Genomic DNA, 24,173 nt, shown 5'->3' with positions numbered 1-24,173 from the left:
GTCTCACAAGAGCAGAGAAGAGCAGAGGAATCACCTCTCCTGTCCTGCTGGTCACATATCTGTTGATGCAACCCAGGACATGGCTGTCTTCCGGGCTGCCAGCAACCATTGCTGGCTCATGTTGAGCTTCTTGGCAGGTGAGAGACCCAAGTCCTTCTCCTTGAGACTGCTCTCAAGCCACTCTTTGCCCAGCCTGTGTTTGCACATGGGATTGCCCTGCCCCAGGTGTAGGACCTTGGCCATCCTAGTTGCCTACCTTCAACATCTGGTGCTGCACGCTCAGGGCACTGTAGCGGCTGTTTGAGTCTTGCTGTAAGAACAAAACACTGCTGTTAAACAGAGCCACGCTGACATTCCCCCAGCCTCTGGACATGCAGTTATTTAGGAGTCACAAGCCAAGGGACCTAACTCCCCAGGAAACAAATGACTATCTCTACTTGCTCTGGAGCACATCAAGCATATATAGACATATATATACACTTCACACTTACTGCAGGAAGAATGTATTTTAACTTACATTACTCAACTCACAAACTGCTCCCCAGTTCCAACATGAAGTAGCCATAAAATGCTAATTTACTTGCTTTATAAAGAGTTCTCTGCAGGTCTCTGGGTCTTTTGCCAGATACAGCTTTCCTTCTGGCACTTGGTATATAAAACAAAGTTTCTTGATGTTTTTATGCTTTCCTGTTCAAAGCCCATGTGTTAGATAGTTGTCCCTGTCCTTTTCCCTGTGGACTAAGCCACAAAAACACTTTATTATTCCCCTTTCCTTTTAAAAATGGTAACATTATGTTTGAACTACCAAAATATAAACAGGAGGATGTTTTCTAAATTAAATTTTCTGGAAATATATTAGGATCTCCCATTGCAGCTCAAATAATTAGGAATTGCAGAGCAGAAATTGAATAAGGGAGTGCTTTTTCAATTAGCATTTTGCAAGACCTCTTCCTTTGAACAGCTATAATTGCAAAGAATTTCCTTTTTCTAGCAACTCAAACAGCATTGACTATTGGGAACCTGTACTGGGAATGATGACTTACCCTTCCTTTATTTAGTGTTTCCTGTGCTTCTAGTTTATAAACGAGAAAATCTACAACATAAAAAGGGAGAAGAGCAATGAAAAGAGCCACAAACATTAGAATCTGCACTTAAATAAGAGAATTTATCTACACAGCAGTTGTGTTAAAATATTTATGCAGTTACAGTTTCCCAAAAGATCTTCAAAACAAACAAACAATGGAGAATTGAACAGAAATGCTCAAACTTTGGCAAAATGCTTTCACTTTTTAATTAGACTAAATATTTTCATTAGATTTTCCATATGTTAATGTGAGATACAGGGGTACAGGCTCAAGATTTCCTCCATGAACTTCCTCAATAGAGGCCCAGGAGCATCATTCAAAAGGAAAAGGATGTTAATAAACTGTGTATTCCTGTATTAGAATTCAAAATTAAGCACTTTAAAAAGTGTGAAAGTCTAGACCAAATTTAACTAAACAAAAAATTTCCCTTTTTTTTTTTTTGCTCCTTGAGCCTCTTTTCTGGATTTGAGAATGCCAACTCACCTCTACACTAGATGGCACCAGAAAGCCATCCACGACTGCACCCTACAGAAGAATTTCTTCCACGTCCTTCATCTTTGCTAAAGCAGTTTGTTTTAATGCAGAGGCTGAGTCCCCAGCTTTGGGAACTTTGCTCTGAAAATTGTAGTGAATTTAGAGCAACAAAAGACACGGAGAAAACTCAGAGGATTTAATTCTGCTGAAGTTTCAAAGGGCAGATGTGTAAGAAATATAATGTGAGCCACCATTTCTCCCTCACACACACTCCCCACCCCCCTGGAAATTAGTTTTAAGCAGAAAAATCTATGCAAGCAAAGCATGTGTTTACCCTTAAGCATGTGTAATAATACTGATTTGGAGTCTTAACTTCACATCTGTGGAATGCAGGAAAAGATCCCATGGTTTTGGTCAGCCACAACAGGATTGACACCTGCCCATACTTCACATATGTGAAGGTTAGGTTTATGTACATCAGTATAGGCATACTCTGAGTATATTGTGCCACGTTGCAGTGATCTGCAAACAGCACCAAACCAGATTACTCCTTTTAAAAACAGATTAAATAGATGAATAAAATAAACACATTTAGAGATGTACTGAACAGACCACCACAGACCTGTTGAGGTGGTCCTCCTAGCACTTTGTACTTCGGTAATCATTTGAAGTTGAGCAAAATCCATCTAAAATAATCAAGTTATCTTCAGTGGCAAAGTGAAAAGCACATTTTTACCTTCTTTTGCTTTCTTATGTTCAAGCCTCTCCTTTTGTAATGACTTTTCTAATCTTGACCTGTGCTCATATACAACTGAAAAGAGAAACGTTGAACACAAATCACTTAAAAAGTACCACAGACAAAACCCACCCTCCACTCCCAGCACACCCACAGAGCACAGAATGGAGCAGGGATATACAAGAGGAAAGAGGTCAGAGGATAAAGGAGTCTGCATCGTTTGGGGTAGGGACTTTCAAAAATTTCTTACATGTTTTATTGATCCCAAATTCTGGGTTATTTCCATTGCATAGACCTAGAATGTGATAAACATGTAAGTGATTTGTTCATGGAGACTGTCAGCTGTGGTGGATCTGCATGAAAGCTAGCAAATCCTCTCTCCTCCTCAGGCATGCAGGTACTCTTTGACCCATGCTTTCACTCTCTCCTCTTGTTTGCAAGGAGACAAGATATAAGGACACCCTTATTGCCAGAGTAAATCCTTGTAGCAAACGAATTGTCACAAGGAGGGAAGAGAGATGCCTACAAGCAGGAGAGTGTGGAGAGCTGTAGTAGTATACCAGACAGGATAAGATGTGGAGAACCTGAGAGCCATTCTTAAATTCTTCCAAAGACCTGGACAACTCTGTTTTCTGCAACCTTCTTTTTCCTAAAGCCTGGATAACAGCATCCTTTTACACCACAGCACTGCTGAAGACAGCCTGCAAGATGACAAGCTTAGGTGCAATGTCCTGCTTTATTTAGCAAGCATGTGCTGACAGCAAGCATACACATGCTAAAGCACCCTGTATTCACAATAATCACAGAATCTGAGGAGGATCTAGGGGGTTTTGAGGGTGTCTTTTATCCCCCAGTTAAGGAGACAAGGCAAGAGCTAAAGAAATCACCTGAAGAACTAGCATAGCAAAAGGAGAGATGCCTCCCCATAAGGCTAGGGCATCAGAGACTGCCCACCAGGAAGTCACAGAATCAACCAGGCTGGAAAAGACTTCAAAGATCATCAAGTCCAACCTGTTACCTAACACCTCCTGACAACTAAACCATGGCTCCAAGTGCCACACCCAAGCTGTTTTTGAACACTTCCAGGGACAGTGACTCCACCACCTTCCTGGGCAGCACATTCCAGTGGCCAATTACTCTTTCTGGGAAGAACTTTCTCCTCACCTCCAGCCTAAACTCCCCCTGGTGCAGCTTGAGACTGTGTCCTCTTGTTCTGGTGCTGGTTGCCTGGGAGAAGAGATCAACCCCCACAGGTAGTTGTAGAGAGCAATAAGGTCTCCCCTGAGCCTCCCCTTCTCAGGCTAGGCAACCCCAGCTCCTTCAGCCTCTCCTCATAGGGTTTGTGCTTGAGCCCTCTCCCCAGCCTCGTTGCCCTTCTCTGGACATGTTCAAGTATCTCAACGTCCTTCAGTTTGGAAATAAACTTGAATCCTAACTGATTTTTTTAAAATCCATTTATGCATTTTCTTTAATAGAGTCAAAATCCCTACACAACAGTCTAGAGATGAAGGAAGAAGTGGTCTGTGCACAGTGGCACAGCCAAAAATCAACAAGCTGAGGGTTTAGGGGCACCTCTCATAGTACAACCTGCACCATCCTCAGCAGACTGGGCAACAGCAGTCTTGCTGTGTGTCATGCAGCATATCCCTGTCCCCTTCAGTGGGGTCAGTGTGCGTCTTTGGAAAGCTCTGACATCCTTGTCCAACTCTACACATCCTTTGAGCTGACACTGCTACCAGAAGGGGTGGTTCTGCTGCTCCTTTTCATGCTGTCTTTGTTCTGCTGTCCTTTGCCTTCACTGTTATGGGTGACAGCAGGAGTTAGCAGTTGGGGACAGAGTGTGTAACACCTTCTTCTGGTGGCTGTGCCAGCTTGTACAGTTTTTAAAAGAGCAGTAGTGACCTGGAATGCTGGATGGCATGGCAGGGGGCAGACTGCTCCGGGTTTGATCACAGCAGGCAGAGACAACCTTATTTCTGAATTTTTATGGCATGACAACCACTCTTGGCTGTTATCAATGGTGCAACAGACCAATTATGCCATCTCTCAATACAGAACTTTCCTTGGCACTGTCTCCCATCAATTTATGGCCCTCAAAGACTGTCTGATGTGACTGCGACTTCTTTGCACGCACTGTTCCAGAATGGATTTTACTTTTATGACTTCATCTGTTTGTTGTATCCACATGTATTTAGGACATCCAATATCCTCTGGCAGGGAGACCCACCACTGAGCTGCCAGTAAAGCAGCCTTTCATTCAGCTTGTGTCTTGAACATCTAGTTTTGGATGTCTCAAAAGCCATGGAGCACATCATCCCCTATTTACCCCTCCTTCACCACCACCTGGGGTCACTAGGCCAAAGGATCACTACCTCAAATAGCCTACCAAGTTTACAGCAAAGATATTATCTGAACCTCCTCCAACTGTACAATTACACCTGCTCAAGGTTAGTTTAATACAAATACCTTTCCTTGTCCAGATTATAATCTGCACTCTTTTAAGGAATTATTAATTTTGTATTAACAGAGAAGTGATTTCCCCTTCAAAACAGGGAAACTCATTTGCTGAAAAAGTAAAGCACTGGTTAAAATGAGCCTTCAATAGGAAGCATCAAATAAAAATGTGTGTATTAGCAGCCACTGAAAACTCCTCTTGCACCTTAAAGCATATTCTTAATTCCATCAGGTGCATTCTGCAAGCTCTTTAGCTGCTGGGTTATCTACAAGCATTTACATTTTGGCTTAGCAGCTGGATTGCTAATCAATCCTTGTCATCTATCTCTACTTTGCTATTTATCTTCTAAAGTCAAGGGCATCAGTCAAGATGAACTAAGGCATCAACATCCTCTGCAAGAAAACAAGCATGTAATGAATATTCACCAAGTCCCCAGCAAGAAAGCTTTCAGAGAAGGGAAAAAAAAAAGAAAATGCCCAAACAGCAGCATTACAGTAATGGTTTATCTAGGCACCAAAGATTGTGAATGCCAAATTAAATTGCAAAAGGAACAGTGGCTGTAGCATAGCAACTCAGGAGAGAGATGAAAATCCATAATGGGTTTCCCTTCCTGTGCAATCGGGGTGAAATCAGCTTTTTGGCAAACAGACTAAACCACAAACGGACTCAGAGGTAACGTTTGCAGTTTCACTTATTGTCTGCAAGCTTCCACCTTCCTCAGCTCCTCCTGGCCTTTTAACAAGTGTGGGGGGAGGAAATCTGCACAGCAAACTCATACTAAGGGCAGGGAAAAAGGAGAGAGAGGATGCAATGATATGGATATCAGGGACCCTGGTGCTCTGTACCTTTCACAAATAAGTGCATCGCTGCTGAGCTTTGGCGTTCCTGTCTTGACCCTGTCCTTGCAACCCAGGTCCTCCACTCCACTCCCAGGAAGTGCATCCTCACTTCTACCTTCAGTGTGCCTGTCTCTGAAATACTGGAACAAAGCTGGCAGTGTCTTAAAATAGCCCTTCAGATGGCCAAAAAAGGACTAAGAAAAACTTCCTCCTACGCCTCTTCCCTTCTAGTTCATTTACTGGTTGGTTCAGCAATGTTCTTTGATAAACATCAATAATGTGCAATTGTAATGAAGATTTTGCTTAATTATTCGGAAAAGTGAGCTTCCCTATTTTCTCACTTGCTTCTTTTGGGGAATAGAGTGCAGGTCAGATTTTACTAACTACATACAGGAGTTTATCTCCCCTAAATGTAAATTATTCTCACCACTGAAAAACTTCCTAGGCAAGGAGAGTCCAAACTACAGAGCTCTCGGTACTAAAGCAGAGGATTTCTCCTCATTCACTGCCAGCCTGGATGGAAGATGTCTGAGCAAGAATCTCAAAAGAAATAAATACATTGAACCCCATGTTTTCTATTACAGGTTTCTCAGCTGGGGGTGTGGAACCTATATAAGGAATCTGACAAATTCCCACTGGTGTCATGCACCAACCAAGCACTTCACAAATCATTTCTTCCTAAGGTAAGTTCTTAATTTGGTACCAATCTTTGCACAAATAACTGAACCTTGTTTCTGTGTTATATTTAGCAAAATGGTACAAAAGGGAAGGGGGGAAGAGGGGGCATATGGGCACTATTCCAAAGTTGGAATAACTGCAGGTATGAGTTTAATTCTCTAAGTGACTTACATAATGTAACTTACATGAATGAACAAAGAACACCACACACTCACAGGGAGGTGACCCAACCTCAAGAAGCAGAGCCCTGGAAACATCACAGCTAGTTAAAACACCTTTCTCCTTCAGCAAAGAAATATTTCACAGACCTTGCACTGATGCCAATTAAATCAAGTTTTTCAGATTTTTTTTCCTCACACAGAAAGAAATAAATTAAAAATAAAAATAAAGTGGAGGAGAAGGGGAGGGGGTGTGATGCTCTATAGGTTCTCAGAAGATCACACCACTTTGAGCATTGCTGAATGTTAATTGCAACACAGGAGTCAAGCAATGTGATGAAAGCAAGCTTTAACAGTGCTCTTATCTTTGCTTTGCACCTCTAAGCAGCACAACTATTACTATACAGTAATGGCCTCTTTGGCTTATTTAAAAGAAAGTGTTTTCTGTGTTACCTTATCAGCAATTCTGCAACTGTGTTATTTGGTCCGTCAGAAGCATGATTTCAGAGTCTGAAATACCCCAGCTTCCACTACCTGGAAAATCACCATTCCACTGGGATTTAAATATACCCAATGCAAGAAACAGTGTTAATATCAGTGTTATTGTTTCTTACACAATTGTGCAATCTTGCTCTGAGCTTACAGTGAAAGCTTTCATTTAGAACCAGCAGATTTCAGTAGTTCTGGCAACATTTCAGTGTTATTTTCTCCCAGACTGTGGCAGAGTTGAACTGAACCAGCAACGTGTGGAAAGCCACACTGGCACTTTTCTGGTAACACTAGGAAGAGCTGGAGGACACACAGACTTGTTGGAAATATACAAGTGAATTTCCAATTCTGTCAGTGCAAATAGAGCCATTTAAAATGTCAACCCATACAAAAAGCTCTTCTGATGAGAGCAAAACCCTTCCATGGGGAAACAATCCAAGAAAGAATCCCTTCAATACAGGATGTAGGATAGATTTTTCTAGTCCAATGACAATAGTAAAAATGTTCATCTCAGAAGGTATTTCTTGACTCATCCGATACTAACATTTCATGCTGGGAGAACATGGCAGGACCTGCTCCCCAAGCTTCCAGTTCTGTATGTGATTAAATCAGGGAATCTAGCTTCAGACAAGGAGATTCACTATTTCCCTGCTGATAATCTTACCAGAGAAGACATGATCAAACTGTGGGTAGCTCCTGGACAAGTATCAGGATTCCTCAGTGGAATACAACCCCTGGCCACACTATACAGTCCAGCTATTTCCAAGACTCTCAATTGAGATCTTAGTAATCAAGAGATACTGCAGTGACATTGCAAAACATCAAAGAGACAATGGAAGCATTCCCACAATAAAGAATAGGAAAACTGTTGCTGAAGTATAGCATAAGAAAACAACATTAGAGAAACTACCTATTTACAACATATTGAACAAAACATTGAAGCTGTTCTGTACTTTATGCCCTTTAAAGTTTTCTGGGTTGAATGTATACAAAAAGGGAAAGAAATAGAAGCCAAGATAATGTGAAACTGATTGTGTGTGAAAAATAAGCATTTTTCTGGCTTAATTAAGGAACAGTTTTGTATACAGGCAGGGATGACTGCTCTCATTTTGTACACTGAAAACCACAACCAGCACTGCATGGAGTATGAGTTACATCTACTTTAAAACAGATTCCTGCACTTTTCAGTTTATTCAGATGATCAACCATGCAAGAGCTTTGTCAAATTACAGCCAGCCACTGCAAAAAAAAAAAAAAAAGCAGAATTCCTCCTGCCAAACTGAACCATGCATCAGCAGTTGCACTTATAAACAAAACACTGCTTTGACTTCATGCTTTAGTCATTCATGTTGCTCAGAGTATTAGTAATTTTAAGAGAGAAGATGGTATTTAAGATCTGGATCTTCATGTTCAGGGGTTTTTGTAGTGTCTGTCAGAGACCTACTTCTGATTTCAATTGCATGAGGAGAAAGTGGAGAAGAGAAGGCTTTTGGGGAGATCTTACAGCAGCCTTCCAGTACCTGAAAGGGGCATTATAAGAAAGCTGAGGAGGGACTTTCTACAAAGGCTTGTAGTGATAGGAGTAGAGGGAATGGATTGAAGCTTGAGGAGGGCAGATTTAGACTGGATATGAGGAAGAAATTCTTTACAGTGAGGGTGGTGAGACACTGAAACAAGTTGCCCAGGGAGGTCATGGATGTTCCCTTCCTGGCAAGTGTTCCAAGGCCAGGTTGAATGAGGTCTTGATCAACTTGGGCTAGTGGAAGTTGTCCCTACCCTTGGCAGGGGGGTTGGAACTAGATGATCTTTAAGGTCCATTCCAACCCAAACCATTCTATCACTCTATGAATCTACTGCTTCCAAGATCCTGTATAAAAAACAACCTGTCAATTAAAATAAACCTGTTCCTCTGACTCAGTACTCCAAAAAGGAGCTAGAACTGGAGACTTGAGCAAATGATGGAGACTTGGGGCTGAGAAGCTTGAGGTCAGGCAGCATCACACCAGAGTGATATGCCCCAGCACCCTGCTCCCAAAGCTGAGTGGTTCTACACCAATGAGATGCACAACTGCAACTAACAGCTCTACACAGAGATGTAGATGGAGACTGATGAAATACCTGCACTTAAGTCAATGTTTAGTAGCAAACCAGGTTAAGAGCTACCCAAAGGTAACAAAGAACTCACTATATGCATTTTGAGATAACATTTTGAATCTTGGAACACTGGGATTTTTTCAGGGTAGGTCAAAATGTATCTGAAAAAAACCAAAGAATAGTTTGGGAATTACCCACAGCCTGGTAGCTGACACACCACCATGTGTTGGGAACCCATTCCAGCTCACAGCTGACTCCTTAACTAAAGCTGTGAGACTCCTGCTTTTGGCTCTGTAAATTCCAATTCAGGCCCTGCTGCCTTGCCCAGGTCAAAAATGATCACTGATGCTCTCTATGCAACTTGCCTTCAATCAAGGGGTTTTTCTCACACTAACACTGCAAAGCTTGAACAGATTAGACAAGGTATCAGAACTAATCATGAGAGAACTTCAAAAAGCTCTGGAACGTGTGGAGAGTTCATATAAGAATATAAGAAAATTCACATGCTTATCAAACCTGCAGCTTTGCATCCTCAACAAGAAAAGAGGGAATTTGAAGCACAACATGGACAAGTCTTACAGATCTTAGAAGTTTGGCTTTGACTGAAGCTCTGGAAATGGGGGGGAGAGGCTGGAGACTTTGGCACACTAATGCCATTCACCCCAAAAAAATGATTATATTTCCAAGAAATAGTTGTGGCCTCCCTTCAATTCCAAGAAAGACATGAAAATTATTTTTTAACTGGAAGAAACCTCTACATTCAACACAATCCCTTTTCTTTTCTTTTTTTTTTTACAACACCTGCATCCTGGACTCCCTCTCTTAGAAGTCAATAACACCTTGAGGAAACAACAGATTTAACAAACAAAATTGCAAGATAGGTTGGGATTTAGGGAGGTATTTATCAAGTTGAAGCAGCCAACCGTAACCGCCACTGCTAAAAATACAAGTGTGAGAAGGCGTATTAAATGTGATTAAATATTTAATCCCTAACAGTTAGGTTCCAGCCGCGACTTTTATTAGCAAAGAGATCACATTTGCCATCCCAGGAATGATTTCTTCCAACCTTTGGTGCCACCCATGACTAAGACAGAGTGGGACAGATAAGCACCTCACCTTGCATAATGCTGTTTTCTATACACCTACCTATGCTAAAGATTCTTTTTTTTTTTTTTTTTGGAAGTGATGATAAATGCAAATAATTCAAACAAAACCTGGGTGGTGGTTTTAGACTTAAATTCTTAAGGTAAGCAGATTTACTTAAAAAAAAAAATCCATTCTTTTTTTCATTTTATGATCATCTTCTCTGCTATTTTTGTCATGGCACACCATATCGTTTTGAAGAAAACACAGAAACATTCAGAAGAGCTGCAGACACTACAGTTTGCTTGTCACATCATCTCTGGATGTCTGTGTCTGCTCAGCTCTCAGCTCCAGCAAACAAGGGCCTGTTCTTGCTCTCAAAAAATGGTTCAAGACTTCTTTTTTGATGTTATGCAGAAGCCTAAAGATTCCATCTGCACGGAGAGTTACAAGGATGATTTGGGGACTTCAACTTCTCTTCTATGAAGAAAGGCAGAGAACTAGGGATCTTTAACCTTGATAAGAGGAGGCTGAGAGGGAATCTTATCAATGTCTGTAAATGTGAGGCATGGGTGTCAGGACAAAGGTGATGGTGTCTTTTTTGGTGCTGCCCAGTGACAAGACAAAGAACAACGAGTACAAGTTGTTCTTGGTACAAGGAACACAGCAGGTTCCACCTCAACAGGAGGAGGCTTCTTCACTGTGAGGGTGATGGCACACTGGAACAGGCTGCCCAGAGAGGCTCTGGAGTCTCCTTCACTGGAGGCACTCAAAACCCACCTGGATGCATTCCTGTGCAGCCTGCCTTAGGTGATCCTGCTTTGGCAGTAGGATTGGACTTGATCTCTAGAGGTCCCTTCCAACCCCTAATATTCTGTGATTCTGTGTTAGGATCTAGATGAAATATATACATGTACCTATTCAGAAACTATGGAGATTTGACAGCCAAGAAAAAGAGATTTAACCTACATAACACACAGAGATTCCCAGCATGGTAGGGGTTATAAAGAATCTCTGGGGATCATCTAGTCCAACCCCTCTCCTAAAGCAAGGTCACCCAGAGCAAATTTCCCAGGATCAGGGCCAGGTGGGTTTGGATTCTCTCCAGGGAATATCTCTCTGGGCATCCTGTTCCAGTGCTCTGTCACCCTGAAATGGAAGAAGTTTTTCCTTATGTTGAGGTGGAACTTCCTGTTTTAATGGTCTGTAACTGAAACATCCATCTGCATTTTTATTCCCAGAGGGGTTGTGGAGTCTCCTTCTCTGGAAACTTTCAAGAGCCATCTGGACGTGTTCCTGTGCGACCTGTGCTAGATTCTACGGTCCTGCTCTAGCAGAGGGGTTGGACTCAATGATCTTTGGAGGTCCCCTCCAACCCCTAAGATCCTGATCTAACAGCTACAGTTATCACCTTACAAAAGTGCTTCCTTAAAATAGTTCTCAGGAGCTTTAACACTGGGTACTTGGAGTCAGCTCCAGTTGTGTATGTCCACAAAACGTAACATGCATACAGAAATCAATGGTCTGAGTTAGTGGTTCAGAATTGATTTATTTTTTGGTACCAGAAGATCACTGTCAAACTTCCAAATGCACATCTGAGTACGAGGGATTAACTGAAACACTGAAAATGGCATTGTTCAGCAGGGTGGCATGGCCAGGAATAGACTGCTAACTGTGCCCTCCAGGAGCACAAGCAGGCCATACTTCTCTCAACATCTCTGTAATTAAGCCCTGGAAACGACTGCCAAACTCAGGGATCTGAGTCACCTCAGGAAAATAAAATCCTGAGATAATTTCAGATGCCTTGTGGGGGGGTTGCAGAAACGTAGCGGAAGAGATGGAGTAATTGCAGTGCTTTTATTTCTTAGTTAAGGACACATAGGAGAAAAATGTGGGAAATTTGGCTTATGCTAGATCACGATTAAAAGATCAGAACTCCACAAAGCTCAGGAGACCCTTCTTTAAACAAGGAAGAACATCCAGACAGGCTGAATTCCTTAAGTGCTTACCTCAGGCTCCCACATGACGAGAAATTCACTCCCCTGAACCCTAAAAATCTCCCCCCCCAAAAAACAAACAAAAAAATCACCCAACAAAAGATTCTGCCTTAATTAGTTGTTCTGTATAGATAATTTTTTCAGTAATGTGAATTATTTAGTTTTTATTACCATTAAACCTCAAAAGCAGCACCTGACTTTCAGCAGGATTTAATGACTTTTTCCTCTGCCAGGATCCTATTCCTAAAGGAGCCAAGTGAGAGTGAGCTCTATTAGCCACAAATTGCTGGCATTATACTCACCACTATATAACAGATGCTATAATGTGTACTGAGTGGGTGGAAGCCTTACTCATAAGGTTGCCCCACCTAGATGCAAGGCTGTATCCTGCCCATGAAAGCAGCCAGCCCAATGAGACAATGTGTTTGGAACATCACAGTTAAAGCTTCAGAACTCAATCAGTTTTGCTCATGTAGGAAGTAAGGAAGGAATCTGACTCTGTTGTTTAGGCTTTAACAGTAAAGCAGCAATCTTACCTGGTCCACTCCAGGAGTACCTAACTCTCAGAAAGTAACTATAAAGTTTTGCCAGTACAGTTGCAAAGTCCCAAGCACCCTGAGACTCTCCCCACTTTCTGTCTTGGCACAGCCAGATACTGCTTAAGCTATGCTGCTGACAACAGGATTTCTGGCTCAGTTTGCAGCTGCACTGTCAGACCATAACTGTGGCTGTTTCACCCTCTGCTCCTCTAGTGGTCTCTCTCCAAAGCAGCTGATAATGCTTTAGTTGATGTCAAACCTCTGCCTGCTAAGAGTATGTGACAGAAGAAGCCAAAATGCAAACTCACCAAGGCATCCACCCATCTCTTCTTGCTCCTCCTCTCAGCTCTCAAGTCTTCATCAACCCAGAGATCAATCACGCACAAGCTTTAAAAGGCTTAAACCCTCATCGGGAACATTTAGTTCAGGATACTGGCTCTGTCTTGCATCAGCCTGTTAACTACTGGGCCCAATATTAAACTGGGGAGGAGACCAACAAAACCAGGGAACAAAATCACCCCATTACCTCATGCTGCTTGAGACTACATCCTCTGTGATCTTCAGCCCAGATTCCAACTTGGAAGCAGATGTAATATTGCAGCATCGGTAGAAATTTACGTTCACAAGGAAAGTGGTTTAAGGGCACTCAGACATGGATTACAGGAATTAAAAAAAAAAAAAACCACTGACATTTGCTCAATTTACCTTTCTAGTTAAAGAACTCAGGTGCTGGGATTCTCATTTGCTATGGATCTGGAAGCAGCAGGACTTAAATACCAAATTACCTGAACCCAACAAAACTCCAGCACCTTTTCTGTACTTGGATTATGAAGAAGCATAGAACAGTTTGGGTTGGAAGGGACCTTAAAGATCATCTGGTTCCAAATAGAAACCAAGAAATCTCGTCAATTCCAGATAATCCAAAATCTTCAGGTTGAGCTGTGAAGCAGACATCTACCTACATAAATACAGATTTTATCCACACACACATGTAAAGACAAACGCATACAAGTACATATTGCAGCACACAGATAGAATCATAGAATCACAGGATAGTCTGGGATGGAAGGGACCTCCAAAGGTCATCTATTCCAACCTCCCTGAAGTCAGCAGGGACATCCTCAACTAGACCATGTTGCCCAGGGCCTCTTCCATACTCAGATTTAGAACACTTCAGATGTTTAACGTTGCTTATGTATTTAGAACACTAAATACCTAGTGGAACATGGCCAAAGACAAATCCTTAGATGAGGTTACAGACCAAAGCATTGCCTTTTCAGGAAGCCAGGTAGCAGAATCTGGGGTGCTGTATTGGTCATTTCAGGCAGTATTGTAACTTGGTGCTGAAGTACACCCATGTGTCAATAATACAGGGAACTAACCTCTGCTATTGCAGTGCTGCCACAGATCTTTCAGCTCTCAGCCAGCCACAGAACACAATCAAAATAAGCACTGTAGTGTTACATGCAATCTGAAGCTAATAGGAATGACAGGAATTCAGGCTGCTGTTATTACAGAGAACAGCCAAACCATATAAAGGCTGTGTAGATGTAGCTCTACTTCTATGATGCATGTAAAAAAACCAAGCCATCCAAAGTACTTTTGTTTCTTCCCAGCTCTGTCAACTAAAGGTTTAAGTTTAAAGTAGATTACTGTAAAAGAGGGGTGAGATAGTGTGGATCTGGATCACAGAATCCCAGCATGGTGAGGGTTTGAAGGGACCTTTGGAGACCATCTAGTCCCATCAGGGTCATGAAAAGCAGGTTGCCAGGATCACATCTAGACAGGTTATGAAAGACTCCAGAGGAGATGACTCCATAACCTCTCTGGGCAGCCTGTCCCAGTGCTCTAGCACCCTCATGTTGAAGAAACTTTTCCTTACATGGTACTTCACCAAAACCAGCTTTGGTATCTACACAGTGAGCATGCAAATAGCCATAATAAATATGAATGACTGAAGTCACACAGAACGACGATCCCTGGAGGTTTTTAAGGCCAGGCTGGATGTGGCTCTGAGCAACCTGATTTGGTGTGAGGTGTCCCTGCCCATGGCAAGGGGGTTGGAAGTGGATGATCCTTGAGATCCCTTCCACCTCTAACAATTCTATGATTCTATCATTCTAGTGGTGTGATGAATACAAAGTCTCTGTACACAGAGCTGCCATGGATCTGATCAGCTTCTAGCAGATCACCTCCAAGGAGGGGCTTCAGTTTAGGACAAATGGCACAACAGGCACAGCAGAATCCTACATTTGTTTTACAGCTGGTGCTTTCTAGCACTGGATCAGACAGCTTTGAGGAAATCCACAGCTTGTCTACAGCAGGGCAAACTGAATCCTCAAGTTCAGAGTCCCTGCTGAGTTGGCTCCCAGAATTACAGTATGGCAGAGATTACCTGATGCTATCAGGTATATTAAGACACTAAGAGAAAGAGCAGGAAAATTAAGGTAGTAGAAGACACTAAATGTAGACTGCTATAAGGATTAAGGATTAAAACAGATTAAAATAGTACACAAGTTACTTAATACCCAAAGGATGAGAAGACAGAAGCAGCAAGGGCTAGAGAGGCACTTGTAGCCACATGCAATCTTGGAGCAAAGATATGATCAGGTTCATCTACAGCTGTCAATGCATTTCTGTTCTAGCAACTGCAGTCTGTTCCTGTATGGCCAGTAGTTTTAGACTTTGACATATCTTTGTAGGAAGTAAAGAGTGTCAAGCTTTGTTTTTAGCACTTACAGAAATACTAAATAAGATTATCTTCACGTTTCAAGCATATAATGCTCAGAGAATGAGATTTAAAAATAATCAGCTTACAGGGAAGATCAGCTTCTCTAGGAAGGACTTTGTAGATAACAATGACTTTAGGTTTTCCTAGCAGCCAAGAAATTTTGTGTCATCTCCAAATTTTGCCTTTGGTATTTCCTCTGCTGGTTACAAAAGCAGCCCTACTTTTTCCATGCCCATCAGAACTTTGTTAAAGGGACAAAAATGCTGAAGTTTGACACTTCTGTGAGCAGTTTCAAATACCAAATCTTCAGCAACATGAGCTGACTAAAAAGGGGTGATGATCTTAAGGTCCCAGCCTCTCTAAACTAGTTATTCTTATGTTCCCAAAGTCTGCTGTCCTTCCTCCAAACTGCACCCTGATCTTATTTCTAGAGGCACAAATACTTCTCAGCCGAGTAGCTGAAGCTGCGAACACCACAGAAAGCAAACTCACTACAAAAGTCAAGATGCAGCCATCTTCAGATCAGGTGCACAGGTTACATAATTTTGAGACCTCTTCCTGCACCATTTTTCAGTCACCCACATTCTGCCTTGCAAGGTTTTTCCCACGTATACAGGAGATTCAACCTGCCTCACATGCTGTGTTTGAGCCAAACACAGGCTCAAACAAGGCAATGAAAAAGATAAAAATCTAAGAGAACTGGCTTCTCCAGCAAAAACAGAAACTGCTCCCTCAGACATGAGGAACTGGAAAGTACCAAAAAGGTTCTTATTACCTCCAAGGAAAAAAAAAAAAACTCTGCAGAAATGGAAAAAGATCAGAGACTGTAGGAAGTGATGGGAGGCTGCACTCTGAGCTACATCTGAGGATCCTTTGGGCAGATAAAGGCATTCAAGTCCAAAAACTTGGACTTTGTACATAAACTTAGGACTCACTTTATGATCCTTAAGTTTCACAAACTGACTCAAGTTTCACCTAGAAGCCCTAATAACATTCCTCTGTGGACAACGAGGAAAGCAATAGCCTTTATGGGCACCAGCAGTGACAACAAAACCCAACCAACCTTCAGAAACAGGTGATATTTTATTGTCATCCTACCATTTCAACCCATTCTTCTGGATTTTTGCTTTTAATTTAAACCAATAAAAGCCTACTGATGAAATCATAGAATGGTCTAGGTTGGAAGGGGCCTCTGAAGGTCATCTGGTCCAGCACTCTCTGCAGTCAGCAGGGGCATCCTCAATTAGGTCACGCTGCCCAGAGCTCTGTTGAGCCTCACTTTGAATATCTCCAAGGATGGTTGCTCAGGAAGAAGTCCAAAGTTCACTTCTCTCCTCAGCTTGTAATAAGCTTTAAATTCTTATTTTATCACCCAGAAGAGAGTTGTAAACACTAAGAAATCAACCAGTGTTGATACAGCACCCTCTCTTCTTCCTGGCAACGCTGTCAGTGGCCTTGCCCTTTTAACTGGTTCCTATATAAAAGATTTCAAAGTGCTCTCATCACATATTAGCCCCAAAGTCATCTCTAGACCAGTTTCTAGAGAAACTGATTATGCTGCATGGTAAAGTTGTGCTGCTTTAGTAGTGATACATTTTATTGCTCTCAGGAAAAAATAAAGAATAATCTCTTGTGTTGTAAAGGACAGCAGGGACATAGCCTAGATATTCCTGGGAGTGTTTTTCTTTAGCAACAAAAGCATTATTGATTTACAATCCAGGCCATTTAAAAATCTGAAGTTCAAAGTGCAGCCAGATAGTGCACCTGCAAACACAGAGTTTTCTGTTGGCATTTTATGAGGTTTTAAAGCCTCTGTTTAAAGAAAATTGCTTCCTGTTGTTCCCTATCAAAGGGTTACCCAGGAAAGGGTCAGAACTTGTTTTGGTTGTACATCACCAGTCAGCTTGGTGCTTGTGTATGTCCAAGTGAGCTGAACAAAGGCACAGATTCTGACTCCTCTGTTCTCCTCACTAATAAACTTACTGCAAAAAACCAAAATGATAATACAGAAAGTCATTAGATGGTGTCATGGACAGGGAAAGGCAGGGAAAACAAGTTTATTTCTAGTTCACTAGGCCCAAATCCTCTGAAGTCCTCTGGCATGCAGCTTGCATTGACACTTGCTGCTGCATCTCAGGGCTCTCAGCCTCACCCCTTAGGTATATTAGCTAGTGCCATAATATAGGAGAAATTAAACAACCACTTTTATCATTATGTTGTTTTTTCCTTGTTTTCTGTGACTTAATTGTTAATAATTAAGTTTTATAATAAGGTTTTATGCTACCATAGTTGACATAGATAAGTTATCTTGCTTAAATAGGCTCCACACATTGGCATGGGTCCCAGGACCACGTTAATTTATTGCACTGACCATCAAATTTATTAATGGTTTCAGATTCTGGCCCATATTTTACATTTCTCATTGATACACTGAAACAAGCAAGGCAATGCTTATATAAAATGCAGCATTGTCACCTCACTCTAATTGCCTGCTACTTGCATAAATTTTCTTTGATAGATGATGGCTACTCAAAATACTGGTTTAGACATGGAAAGTTTAAACTAACAGCCCAGACCAAATACATCTGAACAAGAGAATTTCTCCTCTGTGTTAGGATAAAGTGTGTTGCATGCTCCTCTTTGGTATAGCCAGAGCAGCAGAAAAAGCTAACTTGTTGAATTTTAGCTTGAGAACAAGATGTTTCTGTGTCCTCTTCAAATAGTGTTGGCAAAGGTACAGACTAGCAAAAGTAGCCCTTTAGGCATCTGCCACATACCCATCTCCCAGCCAAACATTCACACCTTTTTCATGACTAAAATTAATGTTTCTAACAAATTTTTTCCATGGCATTACCTGGAAATGGCCTGAAATTGAAATACTATGTAATGATGGACTCTGATCATAGCTAAACATAATCAAGTGGCAAACCACTGTAAGAATCTAACAGCATAAGCCACATTCTACACTCTGCATAAAACCTGTATGCTTCTAGACATGCTTCAATGTCTGCCTGCACACTAAGAATGGTTGAAGATCACTCTCAAGAACTGTCAGAGCTGCTAGAGCAGCCCACTCTTCTTTTATATGGTTTCAAGGAAGAAAACTCTAAAGATTTAGTTTTGGAAGTTGGCTCTGGACTTTGCAGATAACCCAATAACTTTGCACTTGACAATAAGTGCTGAGCTCTTGCACTTCCTAGAGCATTGATGCTTCATGTACCTTGCTGCTTTGCATCTGATTTCTGGACATGTAGATGTCAGGCATCAGCATCTTTTCATCTTCAAGTACAGGATGCCCACATTTGGTACGTCCATAAACCAAGATACATAAGGATCTCTATTTATATAGAATCATATGGCAAGCTTTAAGTCAAGAAATTCAAAGTTATTCCCAAAGAAAGAGAACAGCCTTATCCAAAGAACTTATCTGAACTTTACTTTCAAATTACTCTTGAAAAAAAAATGCATTATTAGAATGTTCCTCTCCTCCCTCCTGTAGCTATTTGAGGTTTCTGCTGCCCAGAAACTGTTGCCCTGCATTTTTGCAGCTGAATGTTCTCTCAGCAGCATAAAATGAATACACTGCTAAGGCAACAGAGAAGCACACAAAGTCTGTACAGTTAGATGAGTGGCAGGCAGCATGCCTGCCTTTTTTCCTTCATACCAGGAATTGCAATGCGATGTGCAGTCTTTTGGGAATGAGGGTCGCTCTGTAAAATATGTGGGAGTGAGGGGGAATGAGGGGTCCTTTGGAGTCTATAACAAAACTCACACTGACTTCAGCATGGCTAGGATCCTACCCAAGGTTAGGCATCAAAACCCCACAGGCTAGAGGGAGATAAGCAGAAGAGCGTGAAAAGCAAAACTTTTTGAGAGGTTGGACAGCTGGAGCCCAGACTGTCCCAGAGGAGATGGACGGTATTGTGCAAGCCCTAGGAAAGAAGCTCCTGCCGAGGTTAAGTACCTTGTAACTGAGCTGAGAGGGACTCCTGGTGCTGCTGGTACTTGAGCGCCGTGGCCTCTGCCTTCCTCAGCTGGCCCTGCAGCTCGTAGTAGAGCATCGCTCCGTAGAGGAAGCCGAAGACCACAGTCAAGAGCAGGAGGGTCTGGAAAATCCGCTTCTGTTTTCGGGAGCACATCCCGTTGCCCATGTCCCCGGCCGGGGGGTATGGAGGGCCCCCGCCCCTCACGGCTTAGCAGCGGGCACTGGAGGTGGAGGACGACGAGGCGGCGACATCGGAGGCCCCGGGCCCGCGCCGGGAGGAGGAGGAGTACAAGGGAGGAACGAAGGAGGGGAGGGACCGGCCGAGCGTCTCAGCCCCTGGGCACCGCCGCGGCCGCGACGTCCCGGGCAGCTTCCCCCTGCGTGCGGGCCCTGCGCGGCGGAGCGGAGCCGGTCGGACTCGGCGAGGCGCCGGGCGAGCGGCCCAGTCGCATGCTGCGGCCGCGGGGCTGCCCGGTGCTGCCCGAACCCTCCGGCGGCGGCCGCTGCCTGCCTGTCCCGGGTCCCCGCCGCAGGGGCGTGCAGTAGAGCTTGGCTACAGCGGCCTGCAGGAGAGGAGCTGCGGGGCGGGGGCGGCTCCCTGCTCTTCAGCCCAGCCGCGCCGCGGGAACCAGCCCGGCCGGTGGCTCTGTCGCCGCCGCCACCTGAGAGGAACAAAGGCAACTTCCCCGGCACCTCACTTACGTGTCACCTCCGCTCCGTCGCGGCTCCCCGCCGCGGGATCCCCGAAGGAAGTCCCGCTCCGGGCGCGGCCTCATTGGGTCCAACCGCGGGTCTCTCTCCTCCCTTCGGGGCGGTAGCACCCGAGCGCATTGGGTGCTCGCCGCGTCCGTCCGACCCGCCGGGCGCTTCGCTTCCCTCCGCCCGCCCCCTCTCCTCACTCTCGGTCCAGAACGACCCGACCCGGTCCGGGGGGAGTCGCGGACCGGGCTCCCTTTGGTAGCCGGGGCCCGTGTGCCTAGCCAGCCCCTGTGTGAGGGAAAAGGGGAGTCTAAGGTGGGGAGGGGGGGAGGTGTGACAGAGCGGCTGTGGCACCGCCGGGAACGGCCGTCTGGTTCGGGGGTGATGAGACCTGTGGCTGTTGGAGGGTATCGGGCACCCTTAGCCACACCAGGCCTCTGAAGATGAAGAGTCTGGCGCTGGGAAGACAAAGTCCCAAAGAGCTTGTTGTAACATAGCACCTGATTTATTTACACGCATCAAATTAGTTTATTGTTTTTGTAGGTTGTCACCTCTTACTTGGTTTGAGGTGGTGATGACACCCGAGGGATACTGAGCGCCTTTTCCTTCTCCAAAAGCCGAGTTCAGGCTATTGGTGAACTTTAATTCAGGCCCAGAGTATGTCTGTGCATTAGCTGTGCAGTGCTCCCAGGCATCACTGTCCTCTGTGAAAACGTGAGGCAGATCTTAGGGCATTTATCTTTAATCAGCATGATGCCAGAATTAGAATTCTATTGGTCCAGAAAAAAGAAAACAACAACCAGGATTCAAGCTAAAGTAGAAGCAATAGTAAGCAAAGACAATAACAACAAACCCCCACAAAAAACCCAAACCAACAAAGCAACCAAACCAACAAAGCAAAACAAACAACAAACAAAGCAATCAAACCAACAAAACAACAGCAACAACAAAATCAACAAACCAAAGGGGAAAAAAAAAAGACACACCCCAAGGTTATTTTTTCTAAACAGAATCCAGAATAATTTTGGCTGGAAAATACCTCTGAGATCATTGAATCTGACCATTGACCGAACACCACCATGGCCATAAAACCAAGTCCTGAAGTACCATGTCTGTATGTTTTATGAACACCTCCAAGGACCTCACTGACGTGTGGATTTCACAGGCATTAATCTGGCCTTAAAACTACATCAAAGAGGTTTAAATAGTTGTTACTCAAATATTCTGCATGTACCAGTCATTAACAGCAGCCAGTACCACAAGCATGTATGGCTTCTATCTGAGTGTATTTCAAGGTTATACATGTGGTTAATGGAATGCTTTGCTCTCCATTTGAGGACCAAAAAATTCAAAATTTTGAGCTAGGTACCCAGGAAGAAATTAGAATTTCTTTGAGATAGTAATATTTAATAAATAAATGCATAGTCATATTATTTTCCCTTTAAAAAGCTTCCTAAAATTCTTGAGTTTACATTTCAAAACTTCAGTTCAAACCCATGAGTGATTCAGGTGGACTAATCTTCATGGGGGTTTAGAGTATCTGTTTCTTTCACAAAGTAGTCGCAGCAGATTTCTTAGTATCCCAAACTCTGTCTTCCCTTCCTCTCCCAGACTCCTTCAGAGAGGTTCTGTGCATTTTTGTGTTTCCAGGCTCCTCAGGCTGAGCTCAGTAAGTGGAATGAGACAATTCTTCAGTTCTAGATGGAGACCTTGAAATCCCTGAAGACGATTTATGCTCAGATATTGCAGCTATTCAATTTAATGTCTGTGTTTCCACTTGTTGCTTAGATTACCTTCCTCAAATCCAGTGTACACCTTGAGTTTTAATCACTTTGCACTGGAGAGCAATTGGCCAACCAGTATCTTCATCTGAATATTGTAGTCACTCTGGGTTATTATTTTGATGAACAGACACCACAAATTTGGGAGGGCACTGAACTGACATCATTATTTAATACTTACTCAAAATATATTTAATACTTACTCAAAATATATTTAATTAATGATGTTGTAAATATACTTTACTGCTTGTAGAAATGGGCAGTATCCTTGACAAATGCTGAGAAAAAAAAGCAAATTAGTATCTCCTTTTGCTTAATCAATTTTTTTTTTTATACCCAGTAATAGCTGGTGATGAATCTGCTCTTCAGCTCATGTAAATTGTGATTCTTCCTGAGCAAACCAATTACAGTTAAAATGAGGAATTTATTGGGAGTGAAGGACCATTATGTGAAGCTGCTAAGCAAATTTGAATTGGAAGTCCCAAAATAGAAAGCTTTGGACCTAAAAGAGACTGTAATATATTAAAAAGCATTAGATTAGTTGCTTAGTTGCTAGGAGAGGAACGTTGCTTTGAGTAAGCACTAAGTAACTGATACAAGCAGAAAAGATGGGGGTAAGTGCTTGCTGAGCCATGTTGTACCACGGGAAGCACACTGAAGGCTGCAACAGGGAATTCATGGGCAGGCATTTATACAAGAAGAGTTTCTCATCTTTAGCTGAATTTCCTAAGCAAATGAAGTTTGTGCAATCAAACTGTCAGTTTGTGCCTTGTAAGTACAGGCAGTTGGCCAACACATCGGCCAGTTTCAGACAGATTGAACCAGCTTGTAGAAATGTTGAGCAAAATGAAGTTCCTGTAAGGTTAGAGAAATTAGAGGAGCAATAATATAAAATATAACCCTGTGTGTTCCCTGACAGAAGGAAAAGCTACATGTGCCCAGACTTAGCTGGACAACAGAGAGCTTCTTCAGGAGAGAGGTCTTAGAAATACTCCATTTGTTTGGGACATGGCTTCTCACCATCAGCCACAAGATGTGAGGAGCCAGACCCTAGTAAATTTGGGCATCACAGAACTACATGGCTTTTTTTCCTTCCCCTCTCCCCTTCCTTCTCTTGATGTAATTATTTTGTATATCCTTTCATTTTTTTCCACTGTCAGTTTTACTAAGCTTGATTCTGTGATTAGTTTGTAGCTGGGGATAAGAGTTTCTAATAAAAATGATCACTGAACACCTTAGAGTTTTTTCAATGGGATCTAAACTAGATCAGGCAGCAGGGCTTTTATTTTCTTTTAAATCCTTCCACTTGATAGATCAGGGGTCCAAAGTGATGGAAATGCACAGTGCATTTTGTCCCATACAAGTCACAGCCCACTCATTTGGTTGCCAGAGGTGAAGGAATGTCCTGGCAAGGCATATGTTTTTACCTCTCCAGCTACAAAGTGCATCCCAGTCATAGATGTTTAGGCAAGAATGACCTTTTTGTCCAGTGCCTGAAGCTTACTAATGCATGCAAAGATTGTTTTAACACTCACTGTCATTGGTTAGTGGTCAGAAACTGAAGGAATAAAAACATTGGACTTGAAAAGGTGGGAAAATCTAATTTCTCCTTGCCTGAGGGTCATAGTTTGTGACATTAAGGGAAGTCAGGCTTTTTATAGCTGACCTGTCTGCTGCCTGAGTCTTGAGAGTCCAGCCTAAGTAATCAGCTGAACTCTGTTTACTGATGTTCTGATTTGAGGTGAGGACAGGGAGAGTTGTGTTTAAATATAGATAGTGCTGTCCCACTCAATATTCTAAATATAAAAAAAAAAAAAAAAAACCAAACCACCCAAACCATAAAGCATCCTACACTGGACACTCAAAGTTAACTCAGTTTTGATATCAGGTGCCTCAATTCTGGCTGTAGGACAGTAGATGATGACTGACTGGTAACTTATGGATGCATGTAAGGATGTTTTTCTAAATCACTCAGCATTTGTGGTAAGAACAGGGATAAAACATTGATATGAACAGTCTTTATAGATACATAGGATAATTTAAACAGCATTCCATATTGAGGTAAGAAAACATTATTACTAGTGGAGATGAGTAAGGAGGCTACACTCTGAGTATCTTGTTCCTGGTGCTTCCTGACTGAAACTGTCCTGTCATTTTACTGGCTCCAAAACATTATCCTTTGTAAATAATTAATGCAGGTAAGCAGATGCATTAAACTGTGCAGCTGTTTTAAAAGGGCTAGGAAGTAATGGAGTTCCACATGCCACAGATCTACACCACATTTGCTACCACATGTAACACACAGGATGCACTTGGAACTGCCATACATTATGTCATTGCCATACATTAT

The 24,173-nt window shown here is 42.7% G+C and overlaps 2 protein-coding genes across 2 annotated transcripts in view; both read right to left on the bottom strand.

Moving 5' to 3' along the window:
* Window positions 1–19,509, bottom strand: part of GOLIM4 (golgi integral membrane protein 4) — a 40,313-nt gene extending 20,804 nt beyond the window's left edge. Inside the window, exons 1-4 of the mRNA XM_054386004.1 lie at window positions 19,323–19,509; window positions 2,296–2,370; window positions 1,044–1,093; window positions 257–310 (exon numbers count right to left, since the gene is read on the bottom strand). Of these exons, the coding sequence (XP_054241979.1) occupies window positions 257–310; window positions 1,044–1,093; window positions 2,296–2,370; window positions 19,323–19,509 (366 nt within the window). The remainder of the gene's footprint in view (window positions 1–256; window positions 311–1,043; window positions 1,094–2,295; window positions 2,371–19,322) is intronic.
* Window positions 19,510–19,544: 35 nt separating this feature from the next.
* Window positions 19,545–21,106, bottom strand: LOC128970529 (basic salivary proline-rich protein 4-like). Its single transcript, XM_054385758.1, has 4 exons — window positions 21,082–21,106; window positions 20,601–20,746; window positions 20,053–20,500; window positions 19,545–20,005 (listed from the first exon to the last, which is right to left on the bottom strand). Exons 1-4 carry the CDS (start codon window positions 21,104–21,106, stop codon window positions 19,545–19,547), a joined length of 1,080 nt encoding a protein of 359 aa, XP_054241733.1.
* Between the last annotated feature and the right edge of the window lie 3,067 nt (window positions 21,107–24,173).

Source organism: Indicator indicator, chromosome 13 (genome assembly GCF_027791375.1).
Source record: "Indicator indicator isolate 239-I01 chromosome 13, UM_Iind_1.1, whole genome shotgun sequence".
Taxonomy (NCBI): domain Eukaryota; kingdom Metazoa; phylum Chordata; class Aves; order Piciformes; family Indicatoridae; genus Indicator; species Indicator indicator.
The sequence above is the reverse complement of the archived record's forward strand: the minus strand, read 5'-3'. Positions and strand labels throughout refer to the sequence as shown.

What these genes read in the sequence shown, in the direction of transcription:
- LOC128970529 (XM_054385758.1), bottom strand. Translation starts at nt 21,106, where the DNA reads ATGGTCAGATTCAATGATCTCAGAG. An exon ending in TCATCACCACCTCAAACCAA is followed by an intron (nt 20,501 to 20,600) that starts GTAAGAGGTGAC and finishes TTGTCTTCCCAG; the next exon opens with CGCCAGACTCTTCATCTTCA. An exon ending in GGAGCCGCGACGGAGCGGAG is followed by an intron (nt 20,006 to 20,052) that starts GTGACACGTAAG and finishes TGTTCCTCTCAG; the next exon opens with GTGGCGGCGGCGACAGAGCC.